Genomic DNA, 22,357 nt, shown 5'->3' on the forward strand with positions numbered 1-22,357 from the left:
TGAAGACTAGTTTCATGCTTGCCCTGAATCTAATTCTCTAATTAAACCCCAGGCCTTTCAATCACATTTCATAGGCCTGTGACCTTTCTTACGCCTCTGTTGGCAGCTTTGAGGATTAGCAGTGGATGCTGATTTCTTGCAGATAAACATCTCGTTGCTGGAAGGACACCTGGAAACCGATGCTGAAGTTGTTCTGTGTGCACATGGAGGGCTTGTGTTGTGCACACCCCACTATCAAACAGAAAGCCCTGGCAAAGCATCAACAAACAATGAGATACGATGTGAGTAGCTGAGGCACATCATGGGTTTGATTTTTGCAAACACTGGTTAAAAGTCTTCCTGTGTGTGATCTGACAGGGGCATGTTTGAACTGCAGGAATGTGTTATGGTGGTTAATATTTGTGACAATGTGCTCCCCCCACCAACCTGACCTGTATTTCCCATAACCCTGGTCAAGCAGTAAACACCAGTGGTGATAGTGACGGATGCATCTGATTGCAATGGCTGCATCTGGCTCAAAGTGGTGGACTCTGGAGGAGAGACATAACACAATTTGACCTGTGAGTTTATCTAACCACAGTGCTGGTCAAAGACCAACTCAAGCCAAATCTGGAAGAAACCAACCTCTGTAGTTGCTGTGTAAATATGACTGTAGGTTAGTTACCTTACTCCATGAGTAGCGGACAGCCCAGGGCCTGTTGAGCTCTCCTGTATGGCAGTGGGCTGCATGTCAGGACCTCCCCTTGAGCAGGGCTGCTTCTCACGGTCCCTCCTTGAGGTTGAGAGTCCTTGCCACAACAAATTCTCAGTGGGTGGCTAATAGCAGGTTAAACTTTGAAGTCTTAAGTGATACAAAGGATTGATTTGGCACATAGGTCATCCTTTAGACATAACCCATTGACCAAGTCTGGGACAAAGTCTGCATCCAGCTTCACCTAAACTCTCCTCTAAGAGGATGTCAGAATACAAAAGGGTCCTTTCTGAACCTCATGACTCGACAAGAGAGTCTCCCTGACAGTTTAGTCTTACTCTGTCTATGCAGTAAATAAATGTGTACTTTGCCACTGAATCTTGTTAAACCACTGTCACATCTATTATCAAACTTTGTTATATCACTGGTTTATATCAGCAAACACATTGCCACTTCTCTTTTAGGAATGAGCTGCATTACTCCATCTGCAACAGTAATATATTAGCTGGGTGTGGTTTTGATAAATTGCGTTTATAAGACAACCACAAGTCACCATTATGAAACATATTGTGAGTTTTGCACTCATTTTGCTTTTAGAATTTGCATTTTTAAAGCATTTTCCTTGAACTCTTGAACTGTGGAAGTTGTGATAAACTACTTGTCCTTTACTGACTTAAAGTGTATTGAGATTTTTTTTCATGAAAAATGCTGCAATGTAAACCTTCAAAGAGGATGAGGAATCTCTGACTTCCTGAATGACTTGCTGGGGAAGCACAGCTGGGCTTTTAACTGTGAGTTTAAAATGCAAAAAGAAAATACTCCAGTGGCAGAAAACAGGGCTCCACTGTGAGGTTAAAAACTAATTCCATCTTAATTAAAAAAAACCTGACTCCACCTCAATCTTCTTCTGAATAGGTGTCAGACCTCTGGTCTTTAAGTCTACTTTAGACACTCACTATCAATAAAATCCCTGTCTCTTCTTAGGTGGCTGTTACTGTGGTTTGGAAAACTGAAGATTGTTGGAAGACAGTGCTTTAGACTCAGTCACTTAATTGCCATTTTACTCAGAATTCATGGGTGTGGAAGAATCACTTGATCTCTTGGTAGATTCCTAGTGCTCCATCACCTAAATGTATAAGATGAGTGGAATGCCAAGTGTATGGGAAGCCTTATGTAGCACTGTTTCCTCTCTGCTTAACCAATGGAGAAAGCAGAATTGCTGTAAACAGTAAAACTCCACTGCCATGCAGACTCTGTAAGGCAAGGTTTGTTCCCTCTGCCCTATTCTACTCCTCCACAAGGGTGAACTGAAGCATTTTTCACATCGTCTCCATACTCAAATGCTTTCACATGTACAAAGAAGAATGTGGAATTGATATGAGCACCTTGGTGTGCCCAGAGAACCCCCCAAAAATCTGCCCTATAAATATGCATGGTCTGCAGATGCAGTCCTGGTTGGGAGAGACAGAACAGCTGGACCTGTTTTGGACACCAAAGCAAAGCAAAAACAACTGGTGAAACTCCTCAGATTTATTGAACCCTTCTGGGGGCTTTTTGTGTGTTAACTTAGATTCATCCTTCTAGAGTACTATTAACATATTCACCTACATTGAAATAATTAATTTTCTTGTTAGATGCCAACTATTAATTTTTTGTTCTTTCAAAATTATTGAAATTTGTGACAAGAGGTAGTGATACAAGGAAACGTTTGGTTTCTGGTTTGTTAATCAATTCCATAATATCTCATTCTTCATAATTGCTTTATTTAATAGCACCAATTTCTGCTTTCAGGTCTTGACTTCCCTGTTAAGCATTTAAGTTCTAGATTTTTTTTTTAATCTTTTAACCTTTATCCCTTTGATTTTTTTTTTCTCAGCCTATAATTTATTATACAGTCTCCTGTCAGAGGAGGAGGTAGACTAGGTGATTTTTACTGTATTGCAAATTATAATTATTATCGTTATTTGCATTAGTAATGGATTCATTCTTATCACTGAAAACAATTCCATTATCTGATCAGACAGTCATCTTCACACTGTCCATGATCATATATTTTCATTAGGCACCTCTTTCTCTGTGGGTCAAAAGGAGAATTATTTAATGCAGTCACTTTTCTCTTCACTTGTAACATTTTTCTCAGTTAAAAATAAGTTTTTAATTCCCTACAAGCAGCATTTGCAACAAAAATGTGCCCCTTTCTGCTGCAGTGTTGCCATCCCTTCAGAATCAGCAAGAATGGAACAGTGCTGCTGTGAGCTGCCCTTCAGTGCCCTTTCTTGTCCCAGTGACTGGGAGAGGGTTTGTAATTCACCTTCAGTGGGAGGAACCACGAGGCTGATTTTCATGACCCTGCAAAGACCTTGACTCCTTTCTGAATTAAAGCAAAGGCTTGAGGATCGACAGTCTCTCTTTAATGACGTGGAGGAACTTCCTTTCCCAAAACCTTATCTTTGCATTCTGTGGGTGACGTGGATTTGGAGATGGATGATTGCAGAGGGAACAAATCCTCCTCTGACTCCCCGCTGAATTTACTGTGCCTCTGCAGGGCTATCAAATGGCCAGGTGGCACCAGATTCCAAACTGCAAGCAAAGGGCAGATGAGAAAGGATGGAGAGAGATGTGAGGTCAGGCTACAAACCCTCCTGAGATACTGACAGCAGACACAGTGAGAGCTGAAGGTGGTGGAGAACTTCTTTCATGCTTCTCTCCTTTTGATTTTTATTCCCTCATCAAAAGAGAGACGGCTGGTGTTTGAGTAAGGAATTAGGGACAGCAAGGAGAAGGTTGTCTCCTAAAACAGGAGTTTGGATTTATTTTTAAGCATTCCTTTGGAAGTTTCAGTAGCCCGGTCTGCAAACACGGTGCTCCATGTTCAGAGAAGGGGGGGATGGCTTTTGCTTTTCTGTCATCTCAGGCAAGACGTGGAGATGCTCATTGTGTGGTTTTCATCCCATGTAATTAAGGTGATGACTCTACTCCTCCTCCATGAAGAACCTCTTCTGAGTGAGAAATGGTACCACTTTCAGGGGAGACCTCACATTCCAGAGGATAACCCTCACTCCTGTGGGAATCCAACCTGAACTGCACACCTCAAACTGCAGCACCCAAGCCAAGTATTGTTCTCTGCTGTTATTTTTAATGAGAGTAAGTGAGACTCATGTTTATCTAAAATGATATGCAAAATTATAATAATGTGAATTATTATGTGAAAGAGTGCATTGCTTTGGAGGTTTAGATCCCCCTTTTTCTCCCTTCACTTCCTTAATTGGTTTGATGTGAAGCAATTATCCACTTTATGCAATTAAAGGTAAGATTTTTCATAGAACATGTACTGCAACAATAATTACATGGGCTTTAGAACAAAGAGGGACTTGAATGCAACTTTTGTCTTTGGGTCTCACATAATATGTGTCTTCTATATGCTAGCAAGTGTAGTAGCCACTCAGTTGTTATTGTGTAACTAAATACAGCATTTAGACAAATTTAAGGAGTACTTTGCTACTTGTTTCTGTTTGTATACAGGCATAATTTAGAAGCAAGTGACATGTAGGCCATTATTAGTATTTTTGCATTTAGGGCTGTGGGAGCATCACATCGACCTTTTCCTTTGTTCCTCTGCCCCCTACTGAATCCTTCTGTTTCAACCGATTAAGAATGCTCATACATTTTACCCTTTCATTGTCTTCACATTTGAGGTCTGCAGAGGAAGATAACGGGCATCTGAACTTGTTATATCATTTCTTTGGCAAAAGATGGTATTTTCTTCAAGTATATATCTCTTGTCGAAGAAACTGTTTCCAGTTTTATAAGTAACAAGTTGTTAACAACTTCAGCCTCTTTTTTTTTTTAGTTTTTCCACAATTAAATACAAACACACACAGTATATATTTCTGAAGTATGGGGGTGTGGCAAAGTAGCTTGTGATTTACACTCAAATGAAGAACAAAGTAGCCTTCAGGCACAACATCATAAAATTCCTATTTGCAGCCTCTGAGGACCCATCCCAGAAAGGTATGGAAATAAATAGGTGTACATAACACTGTCAGCTGCGGCTAGGTGATGAAAGCTCTAATATGACACACTAGATTAAAAAAAAAACAAAAACACAAGAGGTTCAGAAAGGAGAATTCATCAATGCCAAATTAAGATATGCTCAAGTATTTCTTGAAAGATAGAACCTCATTATCCTGCTGATTTACAGAGCAAAGTAATGACTATGGACAGTATTGTCTAAAGACAACAATGAGCACTGCTATATCTCAGGAATAATTAGAGTCACATGAAATCTTCAATTTTTTTTTCACTGTTCTCAGATGATTTTTAATGTAGGAGAGAACTACATTGCACATGGCAATCTAAAATGTAATGAAAATACGTGGCCCTTGTAGCTCCCATATTTAAAATTCTGATCGCAATGCTGCCCACCAACAAAATAACAGCAATTTCTGGCAGGAATTATAAAACCTAAACTACAGCACAAAGTGTTGTTCACCAAATTACTCATTCCATATCCACAATTATAGCCCATTTGTTTTCTTATGCTGATAACAAAAGATACATTTTAAGATCTGCACAGTGCTACTCTTCCTTTAATAAATAAAGTGAGCTTTTCAGAAGCTACAAAACGACGCAGATAAAAATCAAAACATTTCCACATACAAAGGTTCAATCAAAGACTTGCCATGAATGGTGTGATATTAAAATTTAAAAAAAAATAATCAATTTAGTGTGTATTTTTGAACATGATTTGTCACAAATAGCATTCCCAATAGATAAGAATGATTATATGGTAAAGAGCGTAATTTATATATCTCAAGCACTAGGCTTTTGTCACCGACATCGTTAAGGAATTTGACACGTTTGCAGGAGAACAATATATGTCAACTGAAATATATACCAATTAGCCATAAATGGGACACTGAAATGAATGATGCATGTGCATGCTATACTTACAAGTAATAACATGTGGTTTAAAGTCGCTCGCGTTTTCAAACAAGAATTCTTTTTATGTTGTCATTTAAAAAATCTAATATTTCAAAAGGTCAGGAATAAATAGCACCATTAGCATTAAAAGCTAGCTAAAGGGAAAGTAATTTGTTGTTCATTTAACATTGCATTTTATGTAATAGCTTTGTAAAGTGTTCGGGAGGGGGGGAGAGGTTTTACTCTGCTAAAACAAGATGACGGCAGCTCCAGTTCATTATTAAAAGGAGATTTTTCATTATTCTAGTGTCAACTTTAATGTCTTGATTCTGTTAGGTGTTTGTTAAAATTACATGGGCTGCTGAAGTGGCTATGGCAGAGGATAATGCAGGGAATATCATGACTGTCAAAACAATTGTGTAGGCAAGAATCTGCTTATACCAAGGTAAAGGAACAAAAGACAAAGGAGAAACTCTTCTGCAGTGTTAGGAAGTTAATAACCCTGTTGAGGTTTCCTCAGCAGGAGGTACTGAGATCAGGAAGCTAAATTCTAGAAGAGACAAGCAGTGAAGGCAGAAGGAAGCAGGTGATGTCAAAGGGACACTGGGTACATGGAAACCCGACATCAGATGCCAGCTCCTTTGTCTCTGGCTATGTGTCCCCTGAGTAAACCCTAACTGTTTATCTCCCTGAAGAGGGGATGTGTGTTCCTCCTTGGGCTGGATGAGACAAATGAAGTGTGAGAGCATGGAGAGTCCTGTGGCTGGATGCCCTGCCTCCAGCCCAGCTGTGGCCATGCAGCTGCAGAGAGCCACGACAGGCTTTGCAAGAGCAACCCAAAACTGGACTTAGCACAGCCTGATGCAGGGCAAACAACCCACAGCCTTGAACTTACTAAGCTTTACTCTCTTATTCTACCACTATAAGGCTGACTACAGATGGGAAATAAATGAAACCAAACTAAACATTATCTTATGCCCCTCATGGAGAGCGTGTGCTGGGAAGCAAACACACAAAGTAAACTTCACTGTGTGCTTGCTGCACTTGCTGCTGCCAAGAGGAGCTACACAGAAAAAGAAGCAATGTAATAAGGGAAGACACAAGGAATATCATCAGGGTGAAAAATGTCATTTCCCTCTTGAGTTAAGTGGGACAAGAAATTGGCTTGGCATGTTAAAGCCCCACACACCTATGACAGCATGGCAAGGTGTGTCCCCTTTACTGAGTCACGTATTTATCCCTTATTATCCTCCCTAGGTCAAGGTTTCAGGGACTCAAAAACCAGTGATTCTCCACATGAAAATTTGGTTCATATTGTGCTCCAGGAGCAGCACAATTGGGTAGTGCCTTTTAATGTGGGCAAGAAGCACAAGTGCAATTTAGAAGGTTTTTAGACTTAAAAGCAAGCCTGCACATCTCTGACTAAACCTGAAATTGCTGGGAGATATTCTTTTCAGTTGGCTTAAACCAAGGAACAGTTTGTTTTTCACATAAGGAACTTATTCCTGCTCTGAGCATGCCCACAGGTTGCCAATCTTCAATGCTGATGGTACTTTTTTTAGTCTTTACAGCCCTGCTCCCTCCCATCGCTGCGAGAGCTGGCAGAATTCACTGACTTAGTTGAGCTGCGTTTTCTTCTGTGTTAGAGTAGTGCTCCAACACAGAATACATTGGTTTCAACCTTCACCACTGCAAGGAGAATCCAAAGCCTTGCTAGGTGGCTGAAGTCCTTCAGGACAAGATATTCTGGGGGAGGAAAAGTCACACAGAGAGGCAGGAAGAGCAGAGTGCCCCAGTCTGGGAAACCTCAAGAGAAACTGCTGAAGATAAAAGTCCCATGGAGTGGTAGATCTCCCAGCCCTGGCAGTTCTATGGGTTTGTTTGTTTGTTTGTTTTTTTGTTTCAGTGAGGATGTGGTTTCTCTGGCAGCAGAGGAGAAAGCAGCTTGCTTCTCCAGCAGCAGGCTGAGCGAGCTGAGAGAGGATTACACAGGGACAGAAATAATGTGAACTACTCACACTTCAGCTGAATACATTTATCAAAAAGCAGGGAAAAATGTGACTCCCTCACTGCATTACCTGCAATTACTGACCACGTCATGGGGCAGTTTTGTTCAAGGCTGAAGGGCCAGCATACGGGATTTCAGGACACTTTGCTGATTGTTCTGATTATAAGCATTTTAGTGAAACTTCTCTAACAGATGAAGTTTGTTGTGCAGCTTTCTCAAATTAATTCTGTCTAGGTCCTTCGATACAAGCTTAGTTCAGTATCAACATACCCAAACACATTACCAGTTCTCCATCATGTTCACTGTTCCATCTCTCACAGATATTAAACTTCTGTCCTCGTTTTGTAACAACTCACCATCCTATCTGTTTCACCTTTATCTTATTCTAATTCTGGGCTTAGCCTTCAGTTTGATTAAGAACATCATCTTTCTTTTTAATGCTCTCTTCCTACTCACAGGCAGGTCTGCTTTCTCTTGATACTTCCCAGGAGCCCCTCCAGGTTCTGTTACCTGACCCTTTTCTTGTCTGAATTTAGTCTGAATTAGGTTAAAATCAGGGGAATTTCTCAACAGGTTTTGGCTCGTTCACTCCTAAAGCTACTCTAAACATTCTATAGAAAGGTATCCACAGACTTAATCCCCACCTCCCATACCAGAAAAAAAAAAAACAAAACAAAACCAAACACACATCACCAGTGTTAGAACTGCAGTGACTGCAGACTCCAGTGTTTTATGCATGACTAGCTTTTATTGGTAGCAAGGTTTTTGTCATCCATAGTGCCGTTAGCAAGGAGTAAGGGTCAGCAGAACATCCTCCCTCACCGTCTCAGAACCACAGAAACGGAATCTGAAGGAAAAATAAAATAAGAGCACCTTGAGTTGTCAACATTTGTCAAGATTATACAAGTAGATTTGTCTTATTTGTGTTGTGAGTCAACCCGATTTACTATTTGACACAACCAAACACAAGATACTTTGAGCTCTAAGTTTGAAATATTACCGCTGGGGAAAGCATTGATTGAATGTGTTCAGTCTGGTTCACTGCCTGCCTTTAGTTTTACAGGTTCGTGTTTTTTTTTTTTTTAATCCAGATTTTGTACTACCATCACTGCATAGATGGTCACAACTACTTGTACAAAGGCCGTGGGTCAAGAGAAGAGTGTCTATCTACAGGAAGGCACTTTTGTCAGCAGCGTGCTTTGGTGAATACGAACTACAACTGGACTTAGGACCTCTGTTTAAAGGTAAATCTGCTGGGCTGTAATCATTTTACTTTGCTTGAAAATATTTCCATCTCCCATGTAACCTTTTAAGTGATGACAATTTAACTGTGATTTTGTATACGGGTCTAACACATACATACACTGTATCTCCTTTTCTAGATACCAAATTGTGGAGTGGTTAAAATAATTGATGAAGCAAATGAGGGAGTTTGTTTTAAGAAGTCCAGGAAAATGAGTTAAACTGGATCAGTAAATCATAATCCTGTGATCTGAACATCCAAGCCCTATTCCACAAAGTCTAGTGAAATCAGTTTTAGCCTCTTTCCATAAACTTCATACATAGCTTCTTAAACACAGCTTCCAGGTGTCAGTCTTGCTCATTGGAAGGGCTGGTTTATTATCACCATCCTCTTTTGCCAGTCATGATCTCAGGGACCATTAGTATCAATGGAAAACTTTTGGTGGTTCTGCTGACAGCAAATCAGACATCCTACCTCAAGCTCAGGCACAGATAACCAGTGCTAGTGGACACGAGGAGCTTGGCATGAATGAAGCTGATAATCCAAGCCTGCACTGATTTTTCTCACCCAAAGGGTTATACAGAAAGTTTGCTCTTCTGAAGCCTGGAAATTTTTTTTTCTTTTGAAGTTATTTAAGGCAAAAGATTGAAGTAGAAGTGATTTGGACTATGGTTGAACAGTGTCTTGAAGGGAAGGAAATAAAAGGTTTTCTTGAAAGTCTTTTAATGCTTCCAGTAGCTTTTCCCGTGAAAACCCTTTCACTCCAGATATAATTTTGTCACCTGTCTTCCCAAGTAATTTCAAGATTTTCACAATGGATATACTTACACTGTCCCATTTATTCCAGATTGGACTGTGATAGTTGCAGCTCCTAGTTTAGGAAAAGTTGGATTTATCCAGTTGTTGTTCCAAAGAAATTTAACCTTTGTAACTGTTCCAATGTTAGCTTCTACATCAATGAAGCTGGAGTAAGTGCTACCTGGTTTCAGGCTTCCCCTGTGAAAAATAACATTTTATGGATGTGAGGCATGCAAGCATTTAGTGTTAATTGCCAGTCCTGTCAAGATTGGCTGTAGTAGCAAGTGAGTAGAAAGTTAGCAGAGAGACAGTATTTAGCATATAATATGGTAACAACATTATTGCTCATTTTCCAGTGTAATTCATCCCAAATCAGTGTTTGTCAGAATCAGGGAAGGCAGATAAGCCCAGTGTGCTGCAGTCACACCCCACAATGAAGATCCAGTTTGAGGACAGTCCCTGTGGAGAAGGCTGGGCTTGCTTCCTGGTGCTCATGTGGGCAGGGTTTTTGGATATAAATGAGATTTCCATTTGATGTTAATTAATTTGTGTGTTACAGATGTTGGATTTGTTCAGGATGGTCAAAAGGATTATCCTCCAGCTGCTCAGCCAAGCTCTCTAGCAGAGATTCCCACACTTGCAGCATCTGCTCTTGAGCTACTGTGGTTTATAATCTGGCTACTTATTTCATGTTGTCTTATGTCATGTCTACTTATTTCAAGATATCAAGCTCTAAATGGCAGCAGTTTGAGACTGGTAATAGCTTCAGTTACTACATCTAACTGAATATGAGCCAATGCTTGTCTAATCCTCTCCTTTGCCCCCATGCTCTGAAGGTGAAGAAATTCTGAAGGTGAAGAATTTCTTAAATTTACTCCTGCTGTATGAAGTCAAGAGACACTTGAATGTGTGATGCCTTTGTCACTGCAGAACTGTTATTGTAGATGTGACCTGAGAGATATGGGAGGAAAAAAAACAGAGGACCCAGGAGAACCACCCAGAAGCAACCTCTACAGTTTTACCAAGCCACATGAGAAAGGCAGGATTTTTATTCCTTCCCCTAGCTTTGCACTTGTTCATACATCTGCCTCCAGAGGAGGATGTTTACTATCTTCCATATTAATGGCTTATAGTAGTGGAAGTAATGAGAGACAAGACAAAACCCCTTTGGCTTTTTGTTTCTTTGCTGGGTTCACAGTCGTGTCTGGTTGTTTAGAGCGAGATTTGCTGGGGAAAAACTGTTCAATTCCAGCAAATGAATTGACACAGGGCCGTACAAAGGCATCTGGAGACTGCTGGAATGCACTTGGTGTGGGCAGACTCATCTGAGGTGAATGCATGAGTGCCTGCAATGGGATCAGCTAAAAAATAAAAAATTAGGACTTACTGAAGATGTGAAGTCCTTTCTGGAAAGTGGAAGCGAGACACTTGTCAATAAACAAAACATAAAAGCCCCAACTGACATCAAATTGCCTTCTGTCTTTTTGCATAATTTCAGGTATTTAGCTGAAACAAAGAAGAAGAACGCAAATCAAAGCACAGGAGGCAAGCAAGCAGACTTAGTGTAAGCAGGCAAAGTTATGAGCAACAAAAAATAGATTTTTCTATAGTAAATCCTGAGGTAACTATAGTCATAAGCAGCTGTAACAGCAGTTTTTTACAAGCCTGTGAAAGACAAAAAGATCAGAACTCTGCTAGTGTAGGTCCAGCAAGACCTTAGTGAGAGAGAAAACAAGTGACACCAAATTCTAACATTAAAATCCTGCATTCTGACCTTCTCCCTTCAAATGTAAACCCAGAGGGAATGAACTGTTGCTGCATTTACACTGGGAGTAGAATTTGTTCTCTAAAATAGGACCAATTTACACAGAAATATTAACCAAAAATATTAATTAAACATTCTAGAATAGAAGTTTATGAAATTTTTAACTTACTTGACAATCTGATGCTGCCTTGTATTCCCACCACTTCCATACAGGGCAACGTTTACATATCCTTTTACTTTACTCCTTCCAGAGAGGGTCATGGTTACTTTATATCTCCAAACTACACAGAAGAAATACAGCAAGTTAGTTTGTACTCATGGATAAATACTCTCCAAAATATCAAGGGTTTTGCTTTTTAATTTTTTGTCTGTACACTGTAGTTGAGCGCAAAAGAAAATTATCATTTCCCGTCACTTTCAGCTCAAAGCTTCCTTGTGGGATCTTAAAATTAATTATAAATGAGGAAACTAAAAAAGCTTGTTTACAAGGAGTATGTAGCAATGGAAGCAATAGAAACTCACGAGGAAAATCCTTGGCCTCTGCAGTGTTCAGGTAAAACTTCTGGAAACCATTTTTAAATTTATCTTTGAATCTATCTGCGAAGTGACCCATCGTTGGGCATCCCTCTCGTGGGCATGGAAAACATCTATCCTAGTGAAAACAAATATATATATTAATGAAAGTAGCCAGCTGGCCCAGAAAAAAAAAAATAAAAAATAAAAAATTAGGACTTATTTTTAACATACTGGCCCTATATCACAGGAACAACATATCTCAAGTAACCCTTTCTGTGACTTGAAAAAGGTCATATAAACTAGCCAAATTTCTCAAGGCTCTGTTTTTTTTCAGGAGTCTATGTTTTCTCTTCATGCCATTTAGCTCAAACCAGGCACATCAGTGACATCCTTAAGTAGTCTCAAATGAGAGCAGAGAGGAACAGGTGTCTTTCCCAGCAACTAAGAGAAGTAATGATGTCCTCTTATACCTTCATGTTGAGTCAAGAAAGGCTTTGTCTTGAAAACAAAGCTCATTTTTGTCATGAAAGGAGCTTTCTACTGTGGCGAGAGGCAGGGAGTCACTTTAGGAGAAAGTGACCTGAGGAGTGTGATCTCTAGCATCTGCTTGGAACATGTAAAGATCAATCTAGTTACTATGTAAGCTTATTCCTCTGTCTGAAGGATATGATGAGCTGGCTATCTCCCTGCTACTCTTAAGCTGTAGTTCCCTACCTCCCGTTCTGGGACAGAGAAGAGCTTCCTGACCTTGGTCCATAAACCACTGTGATGTCCCTTAGGCCATCTTAAATCACTGAAGTACTGTGATCATGGACTGACCCCAGCAGGTCATCACCTACTATTTGACTTGTTCTGAAAGGAAATTTCAGCTGTGTTTGAAAGCTCACCTGCTATAGTATGGGTTTCCACTCACTGCTGTTGGATAATTATATTTGGTGATTACAGGGACAGGCTCTCCTCTTTATTACTTCCCTAGTTAGATGCAGTAGAGCAGGCTGGGGAAAGCCACACTATCTCCAGTAGTGCTTCAAGGCTGTCACATCCACACAGAACCAAGGATGTCCCTGTTCTGTTGTTACCTTCTCCTACTTTGCTGCATGAGCTGTAGCACTATAGGGTGTCTGACACTTTCTTCTCTTACAGATACACTCACTGAGTGCAAGCTAGCGTAAATAAATTGAATTTCAAATGTACAGAAAAGAGCCACTGTTTTTGATATGGTCCATCCTGTGGCTCTGAGAAATACTTACTGTTCCAAAAAGATCATACGAAGCACAAGGGTAGCCTACAAATCCATCAGGGTAGATAATACTGTCAGAGTAATACTTGTAACTCCGCAGATGGTTGCAAGCCACAAAGTCCCGAGTTCCTGTGAGAAGATGCTCCCAGGTTAGTTCTTCCTTTCTCTTACCATTCAAGGAAAGACAGTGGTACAGCCCTTGCTATGTCATTGGGATGCATCATTCCTCATCTAAAGGCTTGTCACCATTCTTGGAGTATCAAATGTAAGGTCTGAAGTTTGCTTTTGCAAGGAATTGATGCTCTAAGAAACGTCAGTGACTCAACAGGTATGAAATGCAAACTTGAAATGCTTTGTGGAGAGAGACTGTGCAGCTCAGCTCCTGCCCTCCCCTCCCAAATACTTATTCAAGCAATCTGACTGAGTTTCACAATAGAAATAAGAACTGTATGAAGCAAATCTTTTGTAGGCAACAGTTGCATTACCATAACAAAAGAGAACCAAATGAAAAGTATTTAACAGTGAACTTCCCAGGGCAATGCTGATTTCCTCCAGCTGAGGACTTCAAAACAAAGTTATTATTTGGGGGTGCTTAAGGAAGGGAAACTCTTAAAATTAAAATAATGAATATATTATTTTCCTTTATGTTGCCTTAATTTTCTTGACTTTAGGTTAAAAAGATAATATACAACACAGTTATTTCTTTGTGCTTTAATTCCCCATTATTGATAACAAGTTTATTCTATAAAAAAAAAAAAAAAAGGAAAGAATAAGTAATATCTCCAGCTGCTTTGAATAAAACCTGGAGAAAAAGGCTAGTTATCACAAATAAGTTAATGGATTCTCAGAGTTTAAGGTGTTTGCAGTAATGTAAGAAAGAACTTGGATAAAATACTGAAAAACCTCTACAGCAGAAATCTTGGTTTGTTTGTGTGGTTTTTGTCTTTTTTTTTTTCTTTTAATGATATGTGCCATTTAATTTCAGAAGGACACAAATGTACTGATACTTAGAGCTTTTACTAGAACCACATAAGCAGCAAAGAACAGTGTATTTGAGTAGCTATGTGCTGGTCTTTTTTTAGCTGACTAAAAATAGACACAATGACAGTGCTCTAACGAAACCTACATTGTAATAGATAATTTAAAACAAATTAAATGAAGTGCTTTAGCTCAGAAGAATTGCAGCTGAAGGTACCCTAATAGAGTTAGTTGTGAACATTGTTGTCCCACTTCTCCCAGTACTGCTATCAGGCAACAAAATAGAAACAAAAAGTGAAATGTGTTGTTACAGACACTTCAAAATTTTTGGCACAGTTTCAGTAACTTTTGTTTCTGTTATTAGATACTTTAAAGGAGGCTTATTTTCCAGAGGCAAACTCTTTGTCATGTTTATTTTTGATTAAGCTCTAGGAAATGGTGTTTTGAGCACATGAACAGTTTTTCTGCATTCTGCAGCTGCCATTGCTGGTGGACACCCCAAAAGCTAATGCAAAACACCTGAATAAAGAAAAGTTAAGTCATTACACTGTGAGGGTGATATTCCCCTGAGTTGTAGTGTAGTCAGCATACCTTCCCAGATGCCATCCAGATCTACAATCTGTGAAACAGGGTTCTTCCCACACCCAGGCATTTGCTTTCCTCCGTTTGGATAGAAGTCAAGATGGCCAATAGCTGGGCTTATGCCAAAACCTAAAGCATTTAAAGCAGAAGTAAGTACATTTTAATTTAATACCATCTCAGATCTATAGCTTCTGGATTGCAGTTTGTCTGTGTTTGGTATTTTAGAGTATGAGCTGTCAGTAGCCAGTATGGTGTATTTGTTCTGTGTCTATGCACCACCAGTATAACTGAGTCCTGATGAATGATCAGGATATTTAAGTGCCACAGGGCATAAATATTTTAGTATTAATACCTAGAGTTGAATACTCACCTAAGTAGGGGATTGTGGGAGCTGAATCTGTGTGGATAATGTCTACAAACTCAGCATCAGATTTATCCAGTCTGACTTCAATTGAAGTGCCTTGAAAATAAGGTTGAGCAGGGTCCAGGCCTGAAAGAAAAAGACTAGTGGTATGTATCGGTAAAGAGAGGTATAACTTTACATAACACTGTGATTGTATATAGTAAATATCACATATATAGTTGCCTAAGGTTCCTTACATCTAAGTAGTATAGGCATTGTTAAAATGATGGTATATGATCTCTCTTACCAAGTGGCTTTTCTCCCAGGAAGAAGAAAGGGTTACTTGTGTGAAGCCTGTTAAATGTTACTGGTTTACATCAATATTGAATTCAAACACTTGAATATGTCTTTTTTTTTTTTTCCCCCTTTTTTTACTGAATTTTCCCTTAACAGTGTTGCTCAAATTGAGGTTGCTGTGTCTGCATCCTATATAAGTGACTTAGCTGCATGGTTTCTAGAGTACCTTGTTTGAGAGTACTCGGACAGGAATTGATGCTGATAAGGACTCCATGTGCTTGCAGGTGTTGAAGCCAGCCTGCCTGTGTCTGGCTCTAGTCAGATTGTGGAAAAATATCTAGTTTTGAAGTGATGAGCTTTGGTTTTGATCCCAGCAGAAAACACAATTATTTGCTTCCCAAATTGCTGTAGCATTTTCAGGAGCTTTTAAAGTCTTGCAAATTGCACATTTTTTACTACCTTATACTCGCATCTCTTGTAGTCCCTGGGCAGTAGATTTAGTTTTGCTTTTAGATCAAACTTTTTAGACAGTTCAAGGTTCACTAAGCCTGAAATCCCTGAGGAAAAGTAACAATCAGAAAGGGCTGTGTTAATAATATCCAAAATTCTCTTTTGCGTATGGAAGGTCACTCTGCTTAATGCACGCTGCCCTTGGCACTGCCTGCATGAGGAATAAAGAGATCAAGCCCGTAGGTTTAAACTCTGGAAGTGATGAATATGCCAAAAAACTGCTAAAGAATACAGGCTGCAAGGTGAGTTACCTTGGTTTGGTCATAAGTTTACCTGACAATACCTCTCTTAAGTTTTCTTCTCTGGGGAGAGTATTGGAGGCTTTTGAATACTTGAGATGGCATCTCTGCTTTGTGAGGTCTCTGGAACATCTTGTTTTTAGAAGTGAATTAATATTGCAATAAATGTGCCTATTTGATTGCCATTTGCTTTTTTAAAGACTTAGTTAAGCAGTTTAAGAAAGATGACGGCTGACAAGGAAATGCAGAGGTTTAGTGTTTCAACAGTTAAATGAATAAAAGAAAGTTTAGAAAGTCTGCTGGAAATAACAGTAGTTAGATTATCTTTTTCTTTTTGATGTACTCTACTAGGTGAAATGTTTATGCAGACATAGCAAAGCAAGGTGATAATGGGTCTGAAACATCAGTTTTAATCCACCCTTTTCTGGAAAATGATATTTGTTAACAAAATAGGTACAAAAGAGCTAATTTCTCACTGTTTTGCTGCTTCTGGCATGCTTTGGAGGGACCTGCAAGCAGTGGGTAATGTGCATCAAACGTGCTGCTATATAGCATGTCAGATGAAATAAACAAGAAAATAACAGGAGAAAATCTGCTTGGGGAAGGAATGTAGAATTACTCTCCTGGTCTGTTTTATTACATTAGTATTGGACAAATCATTATGAAAAACAGTTGTGGCAGCTAAAACTGGTTCTGACTGTATGGTTTTTAGCAGTGACATTGGACTATTGTCACGTTACAGCATCCCTTGTGTCCTGCTCCAAAGTGACACTGCTAGGTTGGAGCACCAGAAAGCAAGCTTTAGAGATTGCCACAACTATGGGGGTGTATCAGCCAGCCACTGATGCATTGCAGGGGCCCTTCTGGCTCTATCAGCTGCATGGAGTGTTTCCTTCGCTCTGGGAACATATGCAAACAAAATTATCATCACACTGACTGTTTCCCCACACTCACCAGGGCACCACTCCCTGCTGTTTTGTAAGAAGAGGCTAAGTTCTGTAATGTCCAAACTGCCCTTGACTAAAGTACTGCCCCCACTCAGACACAATGGAAAGAGAAAGTGAGCAGCAACGTTTTGTTGAGCAGTGGTGTCTTTAGTATGAGGTGTGACTTTAAGTCACTGACTTACCAGTTATTCTTCCAATCCCTGGCCGCCTTCTGCCAGCCTCACCTGCCGCGTGTGCTCCCAGGCTGTGGCCAATTATGTGAACATTGGCTGGGGAGTAACTGTATTTGTCCTGAGAAAACAGCAACACAAAAAATTACCATAGCTGTTTTCATCAGCAAGAGGGGAAGAGCAAAAATGAACTGAAGAAACTCCTTTTAATTTGACTACAGACTCAGGAACTCCTATAGGATTTCAACATCTGTTTGTCAGTTTAGGAACTTATATCTGGTACATATTTTTTCAAATCTCCTTATTCAGGTGCTGCTCTCATTTGAAGGCTGTTAAAGCTCTAGACAGCTCTGTCAACAGAGTCCTGAGAGACTCTGTATCCATTTTACATCCTAAACCTGATAAGATTCACAAGATGTTTATCTGACTTGCAAGATTCAGCCGGGCAGGAACTCTGAGTTACACCTGGCAGGTCACCATGTGCATCTGGAGGAGGACATGAGAAAAGGTGCCTTCAGCCTTTTCAGACACCAATTCCATGACTGCAATGAAGCTATAAAGAGTGAGCTGTGGATCTGAGCACTCCTAGACCCAGCATATTGTCTATTTAAGTCATTTATAGTTCATTTATGCAAAATGTGTGTTGAAAGCACTTAAATTAAAAGGCTTCAAACCAAGCATTGCTTCCCATGTGAAGCTGGCTAAGTAAGGGGGCAGGTGGCACCTTCAGTAGATTTAGGCACTGTGTATAATGCTGGTTCCCATTTGTCCCTGGGTGGTGTTCCTTACCAGAAGCAGTTGTCCTCCAGCCACTGCTGGCTGCCAGCTGGGTTTTGGGCTTTAAGAGCTGTGTGATGTTTTGTTTCTGTGAAGAGGGAGTCTGCTGTGTCCATTATTGCTGTGTCTGTAGAACTGCACATTTTCCATCTGTCAACATCTACAGAATAGCTCTTTGGATGTCTTGTAGAACCTCATATCCCTGTGTTGGTTACCCCTGCTGTTATAACATAGTTCTCAAACTACAAAAAAGACTCTGTTTTCAGTACAACTTCTAAGATGACGACAGAGTAAAAGAAAACATTTTTTTGCTGTTCACATTCATAAAAGTTCCTGAATCACATTTCTTTCAGACCAGAAGACTCTTACCATAAGAACATTTATGAAATAAGCTAGTTCTGCACCCACGACGCGGACGTTGTTTGAGGCCTGGGTGTACTGACATCTCGCACCTCTCTTCCAGTTTACGCAGATGCAGTTCACATCTTCCACAGTAAGCATCCTCTGTTTTGCAGAACAAAAGTAAAAACCAAAAAGTCCCACAGTAAATACAATCTGGAGTCGATTCATGTTGCCTATTACAGCTCAGGTCATAAATGTTGAATGAATTAGTATGAGAACATTTTAAGACCAAAAACTGTAGCAACTTTGTGTGGTCAGGCCTGCTCACAGGCTTATGTGTGCTCACAGAATGCTAAAATAGTGACACAACATTGAGATAGGGTGGTATGCTGCAGTAATGGCCACCCCATCATTTCAAACACCCACAGCAATATTTTTTTGTAGAAGCAAGAACAATATAAATACTTTTAATTTTTAATTTCTATCAAGCTTTGTATGTAACAATAAATAAGAGCTTTAGTCGTGTATTGATTCACTTAAGTGTTTTAAAAGTACTTCTTTAATTCAAATTCAGTTAGGACTTACATTTCCAATTTTAAAAATCTAGTGTGTTTTTCTGATACAGATCTGTAAGAGAGTTTTTCTAAGAGGATGCCTAAATTGCTGCTGTTGCTGAACATTCATTTCAGATTTAGGGCTTTATTTGGGAATATGTATGTCCAAGAAGATACTTGATTGCCTGCCACAGAACCTAAAGCTTTACATTTCTCCTCTGAGCTGCATTGTCTGGCTAAATGTATTTTGTTTTAACAGCTTTGGTAGATTTTTTTCTTCTTTGCTTTATATTCAAACATTATAAAGCATCCAAAACAATTGTAACCAGAAAAGGACAAAAAAAAAAAAAAGCAATACAAGTGTCTGTATCTATGTCAGAAGTGGTAAAAATAAATGTTCAAATACTACTATTCTTCTTTAATGGGAAGGAAAGTAAATAAGAGATACATAGAGGAGGGCTGATGTATTCACAATCACATTTACTCCACTAGTTACTGAAAAGATTCACTGAGATAATTATTATTTTTTTTAATAAATTTGAGTACTGTGATAAAACAAAGGCTACTGTAGCAGAGAAAGAATTTTCATATCTCTACATTCTCATGAAAATTGATCAAAAGAATTTAGGGGACTAGTTGAAGCAAAATGTGAACTACCTTGTTGATGATGAGATTCTAGGTAAAAAAAACTCCTCTATTTTAAGAGTGGAAAATGGGAGACAGAATTATAAAAACATCAATCTACTTCTGATACTTTGAACAAATTATTAACAAAATCAGCAATCATTCATCGATGCTCATAAGGTGATAACATAGAGTTTTTTCAATGATAAACTAAAATAGATTTAATTTATTTTCTTTGGATCTAATATCATATAGAAGCAAGCAACAGGGATGTAGTAGATGTGAAATATCTTGATTTTAGCCAACTTTCACATTTTTTCTCATAGAGTTCTCATAAGTAAAATAGGAATGTAGAATTTAAATGAAATTCCAATTGTGTGAATAGCTGAAAAATCTTGTACTAAAAGTGTCACATGCCATGGACTGGTAGTTTGCTCTGTGCTGTAGGACTAGTAGCTTTCATAAGCTGCTGCTGCAGTAGAAAACATATTTATAGGGTCTGAGAAGACCACAAGCTGGAACTGCAACTTTGTATGGGGACAGGATTAAGAAATAACTTGGGGAATTAGCATAAAAAATCAGTAAATCCAAGTGCTTTACTTTGTTCATTGTTCATAGCAAGTCCTGCATTGAAAGCTTTGTTTGAAACAACCCCCTTGAGGTCCCTTCTGGATGTACATTTCTACAGCTTTATTGCTTCTGTTAGTGGTCAGCCCATGCCCTCAGTCTCCAGCACCCCTGTGGCAGCCCATACCTTCGTGATGCACTTTCTAAAGAACCCTGCCTGTTGTCTGCAGGAATATGATGCAATAGTTATGAGTCTGCAGTTACTTATGGACTCGCCCTAGTTCCTAAGCAGTGTCTTGCTGCAGGGTTTGAGGGTTTTTTACAAAATAAAAAGGACTCTTCCTGAGCCAAATCCTGTTGTCTCTCTCTTGAGAGGAACTGGGTGCATTTTACCTCATGCTTTTCCTCAAGGTGCGGAGCTACATATGCAAGTTGCTAACAGTTTGAAAAAGTGGCCTCTTTAATCACTGTAAGTACCATGAGAGCAATTGCTTAGAAATATAGAAAATAAACACATTTCTGTAAACTGTCTATAAATGCAAACCCTGAGCTCCACAGGGACAGGATTTCCCTCTGGTACTTACCTTGCACATGTCCGACAGCCAGTTTTCTTCTCCACTATCGACAAACCCGTGCACGATAAATCTGGTTTTCCTGCTTGCATCAAAATTTGAGTGATCAATTGTTGAAGTATCAACTGCAGAGACCTCCTGTGGTAGACATTAAATTAACAAACATTTAAATCTGCTTTCTGTAAATAGTTCATGAAGACTGCAAAGACCTGAACTATGCTCATCTAGACACGTGTCTAAAAATTATGCAATGCTAAACTCATTTGCAAGCGTTCAAATGACTATGGCTTAAGGTCTGTATCTCCATTCAGAACAAACTTTGACACGTATCTTAGAGCAGCCAAAAAATTACTTTTAATGTGTTTTCATCTTATCTGCAGAAAAAAAATGAACCAAATGAGTTTAAAAATAAGGAGCTTTCCGGTACGCCTCAGTGGCCATACAAAAAACGTGAGGGAGTGCTGCTTTGTGGGGGCTGGAAGAAGATCAATATTTCTTACTTGAAATTCAGTAGGATTTTCTCTTGTGTACAGGAGGAAGTGAATGTCTATTTTTTTGGAATTCCAAGGTAACTTATGTACTGGTCTTTCCGTAGTGCCAGACCATGGTATCTCATCTGAGAAACATCCAATCCTGTCATAGCAAACTTCTTTACCTGTAGCATACAGATCAGATCAATAATATATCAGTGAGCAAAGGAGTGGAGCAGGCTAGTCACAACTCATAGTATCTCCTCTCTGGAGGTCTCTTGGTTTCTTGAAGACCCTATGGTTTATAGAAAGCAAAGACGAGCAGTTGCCCTCTCTATCAGATCTTCAAAGGCCACAGTTTAACCCAGGGAAAGAAGCCACCCAATTGCTCATCAGCAAAGTATTCAGTGGAATTCCTCTGTGGGTAACTGGTACCATATCTTGGGTATCTTTCCCCAGCTGTGTTTTGCTTAAGGCAAAGACAGCTGATGAATTTCTCCTAATAGCAAGCCAAAATATTGCAAAAAATCAGCAATAACTTGACTGTGTTGAACAGCTGACCACACTGTACATGAGAAATCTTAACACCATACAAACCAATGGCTTCTGATGAATATAAAGCCATACCCTCATTGACCGCCTCTGCCCGCCGACCCTGATTTTGTCTCCATTTCCAGCACTAAAGAAGAGTACAACAAATTGTTTCCTGGCTTTGGTAGAGAAATAGCTTTGTTCAGAAATAGAAGTGTGTAAGAAATGCTAGTTTTTCTAGGGCGGGATTTCCAGAGTGGAGAAGAGTAAGGACAACATGCACACACACACACACACACACACACATCTCACCATTCTTGTACAGGAAGATGAATGATGTAACTTCAATCAGTATGTTTTAAGGTACCAGAGAGTAGAATACTAACTTGCAAAATGTAGCAGCATAGAAAGAGAGTATAAATACTAACCCCATATGCTTACCTTCTGCTGTGCTGAGCAGAAAAAGTCCAAGTATCCAAATTCCAAGCATCTAGAATGGTAGAAAAAGAAGCAGCTAGGATTTGCTAACCTGCTTGATTAGAAAGTCCATTTAGCTCTCTGGTGCTGGATTTTCTCAAGGTGAAAAGGGTACAGTGTCTGTCTTCTCTGCAACACATACCCATGAGCTCTGTGTACGTGAGCCAGCTTTATGTTTGCTTGCTCCACTAGA

At 39.5% G+C, this 22,357-nt stretch overlaps 1 protein-coding gene across 1 annotated transcript; it reads right to left on the bottom strand.

Moving 5' to 3' along the window:
- Positions 1-8,405: 8,405 nt before the first annotated feature.
- Positions 8,406-22,177, bottom strand: LOC103771757 (inactive pancreatic lipase-related protein 1-like). Its single transcript, XM_008939068.1, has 12 exons — positions 22,129-22,177; positions 21,187-21,341; positions 20,699-20,824; positions 18,397-18,531; positions 17,263-17,371; positions 15,115-15,234; positions 14,754-14,873; positions 13,195-13,313; positions 11,951-12,080; positions 11,598-11,709; positions 9,694-9,861; positions 8,406-8,469 (listed from the first exon to the last, which is right to left on the bottom strand). The coding sequence occupies exons 1-12, from the start codon at positions 22,175-22,177 to the stop codon at positions 8,406-8,408; spliced, it is 1,407 nt and encodes a 468-aa protein (XP_008937316.1).
- Positions 22,178-22,357: the final 180 nt, after the last annotated feature.

The sequence above is a fragment of the Merops nubicus genome, unplaced genomic scaffold, assembly GCF_000691845.1.
Source record: "Merops nubicus isolate BGI_N331 unplaced genomic scaffold, ASM69184v1 scaffold1924, whole genome shotgun sequence".
Taxonomy (NCBI): Eukaryota; Metazoa; Chordata; class Aves; order Coraciiformes; family Meropidae; genus Merops; species Merops nubicus.